Here is a 14542-nt window from a genome sequence, read left to right as displayed (position 1 = left end):
ATAATGTGTAGCAATGAACAAATGAGTGGAGTGGAATAAGTAAATGTGATTTGATTTGTTTACTCTTTCAAAAATTACAAAGACTAAGGGACACACGATGACGTTACTAAGTTGTACATTTAAAACTAATGAGAAATTTTTTTTTCCATTGATAAGCAGGCTTATTTAGCCATGCTATCTGGGTGACGTAATATGGGCATCACCGGGTGGAGCTGTCGCTCTAAGCTCGCAGAGCTTTTTTTTTTTTTTACCCCCCTGAGTGGTGCATGGCTCTTCCCACGCATCTCGTGCGAGTCTTCTCAGATAATTTTTTTTTTCCGTGCTCTGCGGATTCGAGTCTCTCTCATTTTTCTCTTCTCAAGATTTTTTCAAAAATTTTCAGTTTAGCAGCACTTTTAAGTGCCTAAATCCCCTGGTTTTAAGTACTGCCAATGTGGAAAAATCATGTCTCTGACACAGGCACAATTATTGCTATTTGTGTCTCAGTATCAAACATGACCAAGCGGCCTGCAAAGACTGTGGAAGATTGTCCTCCAGAGCCCAGCACCAGAGAGCTGCAAAGATCCTAAGACTTTGTGAAACAGTCTTTGGGATCTTCACCGCATGAGGGCAGATCCACGCAATTGTCTCCAGGCCTGAAGTTCTATCATCCAGACCCGGTAAGACCATCATAGGTGGGATCTGGAGACACCAAAAGTAGCAAAAGGGGTAAAAGTCCCAGTGTGCTACCACCGTTAAAAACGGCAAAACTGCCTCAAAGTGTCAGATAAAAAGAAGCTGGAGCAATTGATGCATGAAAAGACGTCAGAGCGATCAACGCAGACTAAGCCATCTGACCAATCAACACAGACTACGGTGTGGGAAAGATAGATGCATATGAAAGCATCAGGCCAACCGATGCTCAATAAGGCGTAGAGACTATCTACACAGTGAAAGTGTCTAACCTTTCGATGCAAATCAAACAGGCCACACATTGCTCGACACAGGATAAAACATCAGGGCAACCAGTGCACATTAGGGCACCAGATAAATTGGTCCACAAAACAGATGCGCCATCACAGGTGGGAAGTCCTAAATTAATGTAGATGCATCTCAAGACTTTGTCCAAGTACATTCTCAAGGGAGAGAAAGTGGTGCAGTCGCCAAAGTCATTCCCCCATAGAGAAGATAAGCCATCATCACCTAGAGCTCATATTCATCTGTCATACCTAGAAATGGAAAAAGAATCTCCAAATCATATATTGTCTTTCCCTTCCCCAGATTGCCACACAGGATGTGACTTCTCTTTTAGGGAACATAAATGTTATTGTTCCTCTTCTCTGCAGGAACCTTTACAGAGTAGACCCAAATTGCTGGTGAAAACTTCCATTACCCAGACCTAGAGTCCCGGGTGTCAGTATTCTTTTGGCAGCACCACCCCCACCAGGGGGGTAGAGGTTCCAGATCTCACTCTTCATTAAACCTGTCAGGAGTTAAAAGCTTCACACAAAGGAGGTATGCATACAACAGCTCCTGCTGTCTCAGCTTCAGAAACAATGTCTCAGATCACATCCATCTTGAAATGCTTTTTTGCAAACCTCCCTGCAGAACAGCCTTCTTGACATCATTCTCCAGTACCATCTGAAAGGGGATTGTTCACCTCCATCAGAATATCCTCTATCTCACAGACTCTCAGGAGTCTGTGTTTTTCCCCTGAGCCGAACGACCTGCTTCTGAACTCTCCTCTGTCTTCAGATGCCCAGAGGGGGGACCCCCTGAGCTTTCTTCACTACCTGAAGACCTTACATACTCCAAGTTTCTGGAAAAGGTTGGCACATCTCTGAAAGTGGAGACCCGCAAGATCCCTGATCCTAGAGCAGAGGAGATGGGCATTTTAAACATTTTAGAAGTCTCATCAGAACCAGCAGCTCTGTCCTCCATATACACTGCTGGATTCTGTCATGGATAAAGCATGGGAGTCCTCTCGTACCATGCTCATAGCATCCAGAAAGTTAGATCTTAAATTTAGGCTGTGTAAGTCCACACACACTGTGGCATGGTTCAGATTCCACATGTCTTCTTGGTAGTCTAATCAGCTATGAAAAGAGCAAAAAAACCAAGATTACACTCCAGTATGCCTCTTGACAAAGACAGCAAAGTGTTTGGATGAGTTTGGTTGCAAGATATTTCAAGGTTGCATGCTAAATATGTGTATCCAACAACACCAGTTCCACGTTACGCAATATCTATACGAGTGCATCCAAAGCTTGAAGCTTTTTGTCTATATGGGGCATGGAGATCAAGGAACATCAGCCATTAATAGACCTACAGGAAGGTTTACATAATCTCCTGAGAACTGTTTGAGGCCTTATATATGTTGGCTTGGACCTCAGTGGCTTAAATCGTGGACAGATGTATAGCTTGGCTGCACTCCAGCACAATTCGTGAGGACATCTGTGACAAGCTAGGGACAAGGGAACAACCTATTTGGAGAGAAGCTGAGAGAAACAGTCTCTCAAAAGAGCAAAATGTGGCAGTACAGTCATTAACCTCACCTGCAGATAACCAATCTGGAACCAGGAGGTGGTATTCCCCATACAAAAGGAGCAAGCCATACAGACAATACCATCCATATAGATCGCCTGCCTATCAGCAATCAAGGCCTCATGCAACAGCCTCAACAGAAGAAATGACAGAGGTCAGAGAACCCAAGAAACACAACAAATGCAACAGCAGGGTTTTTAAGAGGATCAGCCACAACACCCATCACATGTCGGGGGCAGGATAACATTCTTTTACCAAACCTGGTCCAAGATCACAACCGATTAATGGGTTCTCAATATAATTTCCCATGGGTACAAGCCGGATTTCACTCAGCTCCCATTGAGGCACTCATGAGAGATCTTTCCTAAATTCCCTTGTTACATCAGGAAGCACAGACTCTAATACATCAACAAGTGATCCACGCTGTCCTACTTTCAGATCAAAAAGGGCTACTATTCCCAGTACTTCCTCATTTACAAAACATCGGGGAGTCTCTGCCCAATTTTGGACCTGCGTTCTCTCAAGTTGATCAAGAGACAAAAATTCAAGATGACTTCTCTGAAATCAATCCTGCCATTTCTTCAACCCAATAATTGGATTTATTCTCTGGACCTGAAAGATGCATATACTCACATTCCCATCCATAGTTCGTACTGGCGTTACCTTTGTTTCTAAGTGGGGGAAACATTACCAGTACAAAGTCCTCCCCTTCGGACTCTATTCTGTCCTAAGAGTCTTCACAAAATGTCTATCAGTGGTAGTGGCTCATTTATGGAAACAGGGAATCATTATTTTCTCATATCTCGATGATTGGCTCGTTTGTCTCCAAATCCACAAATTCTACGGGATCACTTGATAGAGAAAATTCAATGCCTGGAAGGACTGGGATTTATCATAAATTGTGAAAAATCCTACCTTGACCCTTGTCAGATTCTTCAGTTCATAGGAGCAAAGATTCACATGCCATTATGCAGGGCATTCCTGCCTGATGATAGGGCTCTGATGATGTCCTCTGTGCCTACTTCTTCAGCAGCAGACCTACATGACAGTACACTGAGTTCTAGTCTTACTGGGACACATGGCAGCAGCAATACATGTGGTCCCTTGCACCTGCCTTCATATAAGGCTTTTATAATGGGGTTTAAAGTCACAGTGGAATCAGTGCAGACAGCCCATGTCAGAGGATTCATGTTACAGCCTCAATGAAAAGGGACATATCCTGGTGGCTAAAGCCCTTAGTATTGACAAGAGGGGTGCCCAGTCAGGAATTCCATCCACCAGTTAATACTCATGATGGATGCGTCAACAAAAGGGTCTGTGGATCCCAGCAGAAAGCCAGTTCTGGATAAACCTATTAGAAATGAGAGCAATAAATAATGCAATGCATACCTTTGCTCTAGTGCTGCAGGAGAAGAGTGTGCAGATTTGGGAATGAGCAGAGAAATACGGGACAATCCTACAAGCATCCTATCTACCAGGGCTGGTGAATACGGAAGCAGACACTCAGCAGAATCTTCCATCAGCACGAATGGTCCGTAGACCAAGCGGTAGCGGAGGATCTTTTCAACCACCAGGGAATTCCATGCATAGATCTACTTGCATCAGAACACAACAAAAAACTGAACACCTTTGCTCAATTCTTCCCAGCACATGGAGACTATCTCAAGACGCATTTTTGATTTCTAGGTCTTCATGCATGCTTCATGCATGCTTATCCTCCAATTCACCAATATCCCGAATGATACAGAAATGTATATCGGATAAGGCAAACATGATACTTATTGTTCCGGTGTGGCCAAGGCAGCCATGGTATACCCATCTATACAACTTTCCAATCATCCTCCAATATTCCTGGGGGACAGCACACAGTTACTAACTCAGGAGAATGGGACGCTCATTCATCCAATGTGTTCCTCCCTCCAACTGATGGCATGGAGATTGAGTGAGTGGAAGGTCCTTTGACATTTCCATCTCCCATTACTGACACTTTAATAGCATCCAGAAAGCCTTCTACTAGGATAAATTTATGCTTTCAAGTGGAAAAGATATTCTGATTGGTGCCACCAGTGGGCAGTTGCCCCTTTCATTTGCTCCCCAGAATGCTTACTGTGGTTCTTGTACTTTACACCTCAGGTTTAGCAATGACATCCATTCATGTACATATAATCGCAATAACATCATATCATATATATCACAGGAGAAAACCCCTCAATTTCTTCACATCCCCTGATTTTGCACTTTGAGGGGGTCTACTGCATATTCACCCACCAGTACAGAAACCATCTATACCTTGGGATATAAACATCATCTTGGAAAGCCTAATGATGGAATCTACATCCTTGAAACACCTAATATGGAAAGTACTTTTCCTAGAGCCAGTTGCATCAGCTAGGTGAACTTCAAGGTCTAGTGATCTATTGCCCATACTTACAATTCCACATGACAAAGTCTTACTGCATATACACCCGACCTTCTTACCTAAATTAATATCATTCCACTTAAATCAAACAATTTCATTGCCCATCTTTTTCCCTAAACCATACGTGAATAGAAGGGAGAAGGCACTTCACACACTAGACGGCAAAAGAGCACTGGCATATTACAAGAGAAGAACTCAAGCAGTTAGACATACATTCCAACTTTTCGTCTCTCTTTTAATCTAAACGATGCGGGAAAAGCAGTAACGAAAAGGACCCTATCCAATTGGATAACTCATTGCATTCAGTTCTGTTACGCATCACACTCCATGGTGCTCAGTAATGCGATTAAAGCACATCAGATCAGGGATACAGCGACCTTATTAGCGCATCTGTATAACATCCCAATTCAAGTTATTTGTAGAATAGCGACGTGGTCATTAATTCATATTTTCACATCCTATTACTGTCTTGATCAACAATCAGCGGCTGACAGTGCATTGGGATCAGCAATGTTGCCTCACGTCCGAAGATCTTGAGGGCTGCCTACAAAACGCTCGGGTTGCTATTTGAGACTGATGACGACTAGTTGGCACAAGCAATCCTCAGCTTAGGACTCCCTGGACAGCCATCTAAAGTTTTACTGTACATGAATCAACTTAATCATGAAATGAGGAGACTGGCATGAGATGTGTGGAAAGAGCCACGCTGCCGCACAGGGGAAAAAAAGCTCTGCGAGCTTAGAGGCACACATCTGCTCCGTGATGTCCAGATCTCACCCAGACAGCATGGCTAAATCATTCAGCTATCTGTGGAAAACACTTGTTTATGGTAAGTAAACTTGCTTTTACTCAATGCATAATTAAGCTCTGGAATTCATTGCTAGAGGATGTGGTGAAAGCTATTAATGTAGCTGCATTTAAAAAAAGGTTTGCACAAGTTCCTTGAGGAAATGTCCATAAATCATTATTAAGGTGGAGTTGCAGAAATCCACTGTTTATCCCCTATCCACCTTTTGGGATCTTGCCAGGTACTTGTGACCTGGATTAGAAACCGGATACTAGGCTTGATGGACCTTTGGTCTGACCCACTATGGCAATCTCATGTTCTTTTGACACTGCACATCAAGAGTGCAGCCTGAAGAATCAGGATAGGTTTTGTTGGGGTGATGTCATTGGACAGTAGTAGTAGACCTTGTCTAATTGTCAGCTAGTGTTTGGATGTCGCAAGTTTGCAGTAATTCATTCTGAGCTCTGTACTGCTGTTCGTGGAACGGGAGTGTAGGCGAAAGTAACTTTGATAGGCTAAACAGATATGAACTGGAAGTCAAATAACAGTGGAAGTCAACCATGGGCTTCCTCTTTGAAGGGGCACTTGGCAGCTGTCATCTGGTGTAACAGCATATAGAAAATGGACATATTTTCGTTACCCCAAAACCAGATCTGCTGGACTATAGATCCACTGTTTTAGGGAGCAAGAGGGTCCCTAAACCAGTGTAAACCAGAGAACTGGCCCTGGCTGCGCTGCAGGTATGCTAAGTGACCCTGTTCCTGGAGGGAGACTTCAGGCCAATCCTGTCTTTTTATGCCCCCTCCTGGTGCATTTTGGTGCCTGCAGTGCTGATTTCCACTGCAAGAGGCAGAACTTTAAATACTGCAATGCACTGGGATGGAAGTTACAAAACTAGGAATGGCTGGAAGAAGTGATGGTGCTGAGGAGGGTCCCCACTCAGCCCCTTCCAAATGTATTTCATGAAGCAAAGGGTTTCACGGAGGGGCATGCCCCTTGATAAATCAATAGCAAATGGCTGCCCAGAAATCTCCCTACTGAAACTGGATCATTAGACGACAGCACTGATGTGCCGAGATAGGAGGCTAAAAATGAAGTGATTGAAAAATCCAGGAAGTGAGCATCTTACTGGATCAGATTTAGTTATGTAATTGCAGTGATGTCGCACAGTATCCTTGTCAGCCGTTCTCATGCCAGGTTTCATTCACTGTCATGGCAATGATAAAGCCATAAGTTTGGAGGTGCTTGACATAGATGTTGGGAACACGGGGCTGGCCTTGAATTATGCACAGATTACTTTTATCTTCTCTCTTCCTCTCCTTTAGGTGCCCAAATTGATGACAATATTCCACGCCGTACCACTCAGCGCATTGTCGCACCACCAGGTGGCCGCGCCAACATCACCAGCCTAGGCTAAACTCCCAGCTGCTACCATGTGGCCTAGAGGGTGAGAGAGAGGGTTGCATCCCGGGACCATTTTGTTTTTAGAGCCTGTGACGGTTACTGTTGGCAGCCAGTCTGTGAGTTCGACCAAGCCTGCTCGCAGAACTTCCCTATCCCATGCTCAACTACACGTAATCCCCCTTTATTTTTTTGTCCTGACACCGTGGACATGCAAAGAAAAGCGGACACTTGCTGTTGTTTTTGATGGTGGTTATTAACATCTTTTCTTTTAGCAAAAGAAGGATGAAGTGAAGTTTCCAGGAGCTGCCTCTTTATTGTTTACATTTATTGTTGCTGATGATATTGTGATGTTTTGAGGTCTCACTGAATAGCTATTCCAGGGTTTAAACTGGACATTCTCTGACCCAACTGCACTCTTGGATTGTAACACGTACATTCCTAAATCCCCCTTGGATCGGAAAAGCATCTTAGGATGAGCAGACTGACAAAAAGCTGAATTTAATTTTGTTCTAAGATTTTTGTTGCCTGTTAATTTTTCTTTAAATTCAAAGCCCACTTTGGCCTCCGTTCTCAAAAGAAGCCTGAGCTGCATCCCGTCTCGGCCATTTCTGCCCCTGCTTTTTCGCCTAGCGTGTAATTTTGTTAGTACGTGTTCCTGCTTGAATTTGGACGTGCCATTAACAAATGTGTACAAGTGACTGAGCTCAGCTGGCAGCTGTTTCAAAATTGTTCCTGTTTGCTGAGTAAAAAGCCCGTTGCGTTCCCTCTACTCTGCCACACACATGACACTGAACTTAGCTCACAGGTAATGCTCATGAAAATGGGGGATTTTGAGCATTCTTCCTCCTCTTCTGAGTGCACATTCATGACACCATTGATCCTGGAGAGCAGGTGTACCTTCTTCTATTGAAAAGGCCATTAGCCTTCTGTCTCTCTTCAGATCCCTCAACGATATTGGACTGTTTGTTTGTTTGGAGATCCTCAAGAAATGATACAGCTGTTAAATAATTTGAATATTGAGTGAAAACTGACTGAAAATGAAAGCCTATAAGCAACTGACGTTCGGAGAGTCCATTTTATATTTTTATTTAATGAGTAGCAATGCACTTTCATTTCCAGTTTCCCTAAAATTGGTTGCCTGTTTAGACGGCTGTTGATGCAAGGTTTTATAGAAGGCAGGTCATTGAAAGAGAGGGTATTGAGTCTGCAAAATTCATCTGCAGATAGAAATTTACTGGGGATGATCTGGGAAATTAGAAACCAAAAAAGAAATACCATACATTTGAGAGAGACGGTCACAGCTAGGCCATGCATCCAAGCCTTTTGATATAATTGGCATTTGCAGGGCCAGGCCATCCCCTGACAACAAACTGATTATAAAAAGGGTGAAAAGATGTTTGTTGAAATGAGTGTTTGTGAAATGTGCTGGATGGGTAGGAAGCTATACCGCATCGTCTGAAAGGGTTAGGTCTCCAGCTATAGCTCTGCCAAGGATGGTCAAATGGCAACCTACAGACATGATGATAAACTGGATGATGTAGTATGGTTGCCATGTTAGTCCACTTGAATGCAAGGAAATAACAGCAAAGAATAACATTTGTTGATACCTTTTTATTATATTAACTCAAATGTTTCTTTATAAGCTTCAGGGGTTTGCTGTCCCTTCGTTAGGTAAAAAGAAAATGAGCAGATCAAGGCAAAAGTAAATGTTATCCAAATGTACTGGTAACATTATCCTTTGTCGTGATCTCATTTTGCTTTGGCCTGATGAAGGGATGGTACTCTTAAAAGGTAGTCAAGAATTTATATTAAAAAGGTTTTACTCTATCTCTATATTGCCCTTTTTTTTTCTATAGTGTGTGCCCTAAAATAATGCTATTAAAAAAAAAACCCAAAAACCAGGCCTCAAGGCAGAATAAAGGATGACAAATGTTTTGTTCTTAAAGTAGAAAAGGTAACCTGCTTCATACCCAAACTTGCCCCAGTGTTGTTTAACCTATATAGAGATAGTTGTTGACCGTGATGAACTGGAAAGGGATAGGACTTGCAGCATATTTCCCAATCTATACTTCCACATCTTAGAAAAAAGGAATGAGGAGAACATAAGCCTGGATCAGGTTTAAGTTTGAGTCATGTTCCTTTTGCCTTCCTCCTTTATTCCGCCTCTAGGCCTGATCTTTTAATTTAATTGAATTGGTGTGACATACTGTAGGAAATATGTGAGGCTATATTTCTGCCTAACAGGATTAAATATTGATTTTAATAAGGGCATATGCTGCAGAAAATCAAGGACACTGTACTTCTGCCTTAGTAGGGAAATGGTGGTGCGTCTCCTGCTCCAGTGATAGAATGCAATGATCAAATAACAAACAAAATTGAGTTAATTTTGTGTTTAGTAATGTGTAAGCATATATGTTGCTGTAAAAAACTATATTAGGGTAGGATGCCTTGGTCTTTAAAATATAAAATAGGGGTAAACATTTTGCATGGGTGCTATGTAATCATGGGTGTTGCCCTGGGAAGCTATACTCTTGAATGCCCGCCATGTCAGTGAAACTGAAGACATAAAGCTAAATGTCATTGAACAAGTTCCAAATAATACCTTTGTGCTCAATAGTTGGTAAAAGGGTAGGATCTGTGACTTTTAAATGACCTTTATCTCTAAATCTTTGGAAAGAAACAGATGGGAATGACAGTGAAGCTAGATTGGGTCAGAGCACGGTGCAGAACTGTGGGCAAGGATGGGGAAATTCAGGGGAGGATTGTGACATATGAGGATGATGGTTCCCCGTGTCCTGTGGAGCTGGGTTTCTTCTGCCTGATAGCAGAAACAGGGATGTGAGATTGGTTTGCAGGACAGCAGAACCCCTTCCTTCTTAATGGGGCTAACCCACTTGTTCTGACAGTGGGAAGCTGAGGTGCTTCTGTTTGTCTCTGTTGGTGGGATAGGCTTACCTTCCTGATTAACTTACCCCAGAGGACATTTTACAGAAAGTAGGGGAAGCCATAGTCCTGCTTCTGAGGGAGAAATGGTTTTTCTCCCATGCCTAGGATAGACTACCTTGAAGTTAATAAGGGAAGCTGTACTCCTTCCTGAAACAGGGGGTCATGTTCCACGCCTAAGAGGGGAAGCACTGGTGTTCATGGGGTATGCAGCGCTGCTGCCTCACAAGGGGGCCGATACGATACCGTGTGCTAACCGCTGCGCACGGCTTAAACATGCGCGCGGACGTGCGTTTTGGGCGCGTGCCCATAACCCCCGGTCCAATGCAGGGATGCGCGCATGCAAATCACCATGTAGCGAATAGCATTCACCGCAAGTAAATTCATGTAGGTGAGGCTATTGGCTAATTCCCGCCATCCAATTTTCGGCGCAGCCAGTGCGCCCTTGCAAGGCGGCAAACTTGATGCCAGCCCGGAGCTGGTGTAAAGGTAGGCCTGCTTTCTGCGATTCCTCCTGCTAGTGTCGTAACGATACGAAGTAGTAGGAACCAAATAAAGCAGTATTTAGGTAAAAAAAAAAAACAAAACAAACTTCTGGATGCCCAATACACTCACAAGATTACACGGTCCAGGCTGTGTATCTTGTGCGTCTCTATGCCAGTAGCGGGAGAAAATGGACGCTCGTAGATTGAGCGTCTGTTTTTCCAACCCACTTGATAGCCACTTCTCCTGTGCGCCTGATGCCGAGGAGCTGCGAGGGAGGCATGGTTTTCCCCTAGCGCCTCCCTCTAGTGCAACCCCCCCCCCTCATTTAAATATTGAATTGCGCATCCAGGAAAGGTGGCTGGGCGCGTGTTAGGAAAAGGGGTGTTCAACACTGAGCGCCCGCTTTCTGCACACAATTATTGCATTGGTCCGGGGCTGGGGGTGGGGTTTGAGAAGCGGGATGATCTCCCCTCCCAGTCTTCTTAATGAAACTACTTTTGAGCAACCATGCAGAATGAGGGAAGCTGTGCTTCTGCCCCTCCAGGGAAACCTGGTCCGTGTCTGTTGTAATGCGAGGATGGCCTGATAATAAAACAAACAAAAAGTGATGTCTATGTGTGTAGGGGAAGGCTGGATCCCCGTGAGAACTCTCTCCCATTGCTTCCCGTATGGCTGTGCAGTTTCAGATTTCAGTTGTTACTCCTGCTTCATGGTGGAAACATGGATGCTCCTCCTTTTCAGTCCCAGCGAGCAAGACCTGATCATCACACACAGCATGGAATGGGGGAGCTTATACTTCTGCCCCTCCAAGGAAACGGGGATCCTTCTCCACTCCAATGCCAGGATGATCTGTTCATTAAATAGAAGTGTATACAAATAATCATTAAAAACAGCCGTGATATGAAAGTGTGTGTGTGGAGGGGGCAAGGTGCCAGAAGTATCCCATTCGTTCCCCTAGGACCGTGTGGTTTCAGACAGACGTAACAGTACTCCTGCCTCATCGTGGGGATGGAGGTGCTGCTCCTCAGTCCAGCTAGCAAGGCCTGATCTTGCCTCTCAAGCTGAATGACACGGGCTTCTCTCACTACAGAAATACTTAGGAAATGGCAAAAGCTTTCTTCGTTTTGAAGAGAGACTTTTCTCCTTTTATTGTGGCAAGCACTGATCTCAATGCCATTGCTTTTGAGCGTGGAATAGAGAAAGATGTACTCCTGCCCTTCTGAGGAAGCAGGGATTCCTTCTCTACTCTGTGCTTCCATGGTCTGATCTTTAAAACAAAGGACACAGACAGAAGCTGTAGTTCTTTTAGTATTATGTGCATGTGATGACATAGGAAAGTGTATATCATGCCGTGAACGCCTCTGCACTCCCGTCACAGCTCTGTCCAGGGCTGAGGTGTGGAAATGGTTACTTCACGTAAATATGTATATAATGGGTTTCAAGTGGTCCCTTTTCATTCAGTGAATGTTCAAACTATGACTTTTAGGACTGGTTGCTTTATTTTTAAGGTCCTGGAAAGAAGACAAAATGAGAGTATAATGATGGGATGTGTTTGGGGGAGAACCTCGTGGGCAGGAGATGTGGAAGGACACTGACAGGAAGGAAAAAAGGTACGAGGTGGTAGGAGGTGATCAGCAAAGGCTGAAACTACAAGAAGGGTCCTGAAGGTTGGAATTGAAACTCCAAGTGGCAGAGAAGTCTTGCTACTCTTGCTTCTGAAGGGGAAATGGGGTGTTTTCTGTTATGGTATCAACTGGTATTTAAAGAAATGTGTAGATGTGTATATAATAGTTTAATATAACAATAATAAGTGTGTGTGTGTGTGATCCTGTGGGAAGCTATGCTGCAATGCATGAGTGGTTCTGATTTCCAGCTATAGCTTTTTTTTTTCGGTCGTGACATTGGTCCATTCCAAAAATAAAGGTACTACCTGCGGCTTCTTTGCTGACCTTTCTAACTTCTTCGAAAAAAAAGATGACTGTGTTTATTAGATATTGGGGGGGAGAGAGAGGAGAGCAGTTTGGATGGCTGTACCATGTTAAGGAGGGAGGGCATGAGTTGGTGGTAGATGATGGCAGAGAAGGGACAAGATGGGTGTGTGTGTTTCTCCAGAGCCCACCATGTTTCAGATAGCAATGGCTAAGGGTGGGACAGAGTATTGGACTGGGCATGGAATTGGTAGTGTGTTTCTTTTCCCCAGCTGAGACTTCTCACCCACTGTTTTGAGTTAATGTGCATGCGATGTTACCAGCAGACAGCTAGAGAAGAAGACATGTCTTAGATTTGCTGCATTAGAGAATAAGGAAGGAAGTGAAAATCCCACACATGCATCAATTTTCCAACACGCTCTCTGATTTAGCCCTCTAGAAAACGACCTTGTGCTTATCAGATTGAGGTCCTAATCAGTGGGGTAAATGTCCAGGCCTGTGAGAGGCCAGATTTGATTCTAATTGGTCTAAGTCAAGGAAAGTGAACATGCCAAAGGTCAGACTGATTCAATCACCGCACGAGCACTAAAAGTGCGAAACATCCACTTACTGAAATTTTATGCAACTCCAGAATTTTGCAGACTGTAGGATAAAAATGAGTTGAAAATGTGCTGCCTCCTATTAAACAGTCTGGCTCCTGCTTTATTCATAATGCGGCATTACTGGGAAATTTCTGCTCCCTGCACTGCTCCTGTTGGCTGCCAGCTTTTTTTGAAATTAGTTTTTGCCCAGTATTACCCATATTTGATGCTTTTTTGTTTTTTGGTTTTTTTTTTTTTTGTTCTCTCTTTAAATGTATTTACTTTTGTAACTTTTAAAAACAATGTTTTTGTTCTCAGTAGTTCTGCATTTTCAGACGTGGAATGCTAAATCAGCTTTTATAAAGTTTACGGCGTAAGGGAAGCACCTCTTCATTACCCTGTAGCCAGTTTTTGCATTTGCTTGATGCTTGCTTTCTATGTAAAATTAATCATAATAAATGTTTCAGTAATTTAAAAAAAAAAACAAAAAACAGAATTACTAATCAGTAATTTAATGTATTTTAGATTTCTGATAACATGAAGTGCAAGTCCAGAGTACTTTATTTTTCTTTATTTCTAAAACCTTTGCAGCTCTCCATTATTCACTTGTCTTCCTGTTTCCTGTGCATCTCAGTTCTAGTGTTGTTTTGTTGAAAAGGAACGTGTAGAGTCTGCAGACTGGAAGCATGATCTCCTGCTGGCTCGTTGTGTCTGTTTTAATGAACTGCTTATTGAAAATTGCAAGGCGATAAATGGGAATAAAGGACCACAGTGACTCGATGCTCTGAAACACAGAATCTTGTTCTAGCTGTGTTTTCTTTTTCTTTTTGTTCTGAACCCCTGGGTTTGTGATTGTGATCCTTGAGTGGAGAGGCTATGATTATGTATGTAGACAAGTACTGGTTTTGACCACTCTCTCAATAGCCAATGAATAACAGTAAAGAAAAGGTCTTGTGGTTTTATTCCTTAAAAACCCTCTGTGTTTTGTTACCATGGGACCCTAATATAATAAAAATGTTGTTGTTTCACTAGGGCTGTTTGTTGTCTGTGCTGGCTCTGTGTCTTTACATGAGGTGTGCAGTGCTAAGACCTTTATTGATGCTAGAAGAAAACTGGATCCTTTCAGGTTGCGGGAATTTCTACTCTGTGGCACCCTCTTAGGGTATAAATACCCTGTGATTTACCTCTGCAGAAGTAAATATTCAGATACTCTTATTTTTCTAAAGCTTAATGTGCTATGTAATCCTCCTAATCAAGACTTCGGCTACTCCAGCGTGACCAGTTGTGGGACGATAATTAATTTAGATCTTGTGATCATGAAAGCATGTGCAGGCCATCCTTAGCTAATTCTTACGTTGGATCAAGTAAAAAGTATTGTAGGCCAGCAAGACTTCACTTTGATTGTGAGGGGAGCTACAGCTAATCAGAGAGGGGCACAGGAGACAGCTGAGCTACTGGGTTTTGGGGATTT

The 14542-nt window shown here is 43.2% G+C and overlaps 1 protein-coding gene across 3 annotated transcripts in view; it reads left to right on the top strand.

Moving 5' to 3' along the window:
- The window catches only part of DPYSL2 (dihydropyrimidinase like 2), a 130825-nt gene extending 116721 nt beyond the window's left edge, over positions 1-14104 (top strand). For all 3 annotated transcript variants that reach the window (XM_029604082.1, XM_029604084.1, XM_029604083.1), the window contains exon 14: positions 7055-14104. In XM_029604082.1, the coding sequence (XP_029459942.1) occupies positions 7055-7146 (92 nt within the window). In that variant the 3' untranslated portion in view covers positions 7147-14104. The remainder of the gene's footprint in view (positions 1-7054) is intronic.
- The last annotated feature ends 438 nt before the right edge of the window (positions 14105-14542 follow it).

This window comes from Rhinatrema bivittatum, chromosome 5, assembly GCF_901001135.1.
Source record: "Rhinatrema bivittatum chromosome 5, aRhiBiv1.1, whole genome shotgun sequence".
Classification (NCBI taxonomy): domain Eukaryota; kingdom Metazoa; phylum Chordata; class Amphibia; order Gymnophiona; family Rhinatrematidae; genus Rhinatrema; species Rhinatrema bivittatum.
Note: the sequence above shows the minus strand (reverse complement) of the source record. Positions and strands in the feature narration are given on the sequence as shown.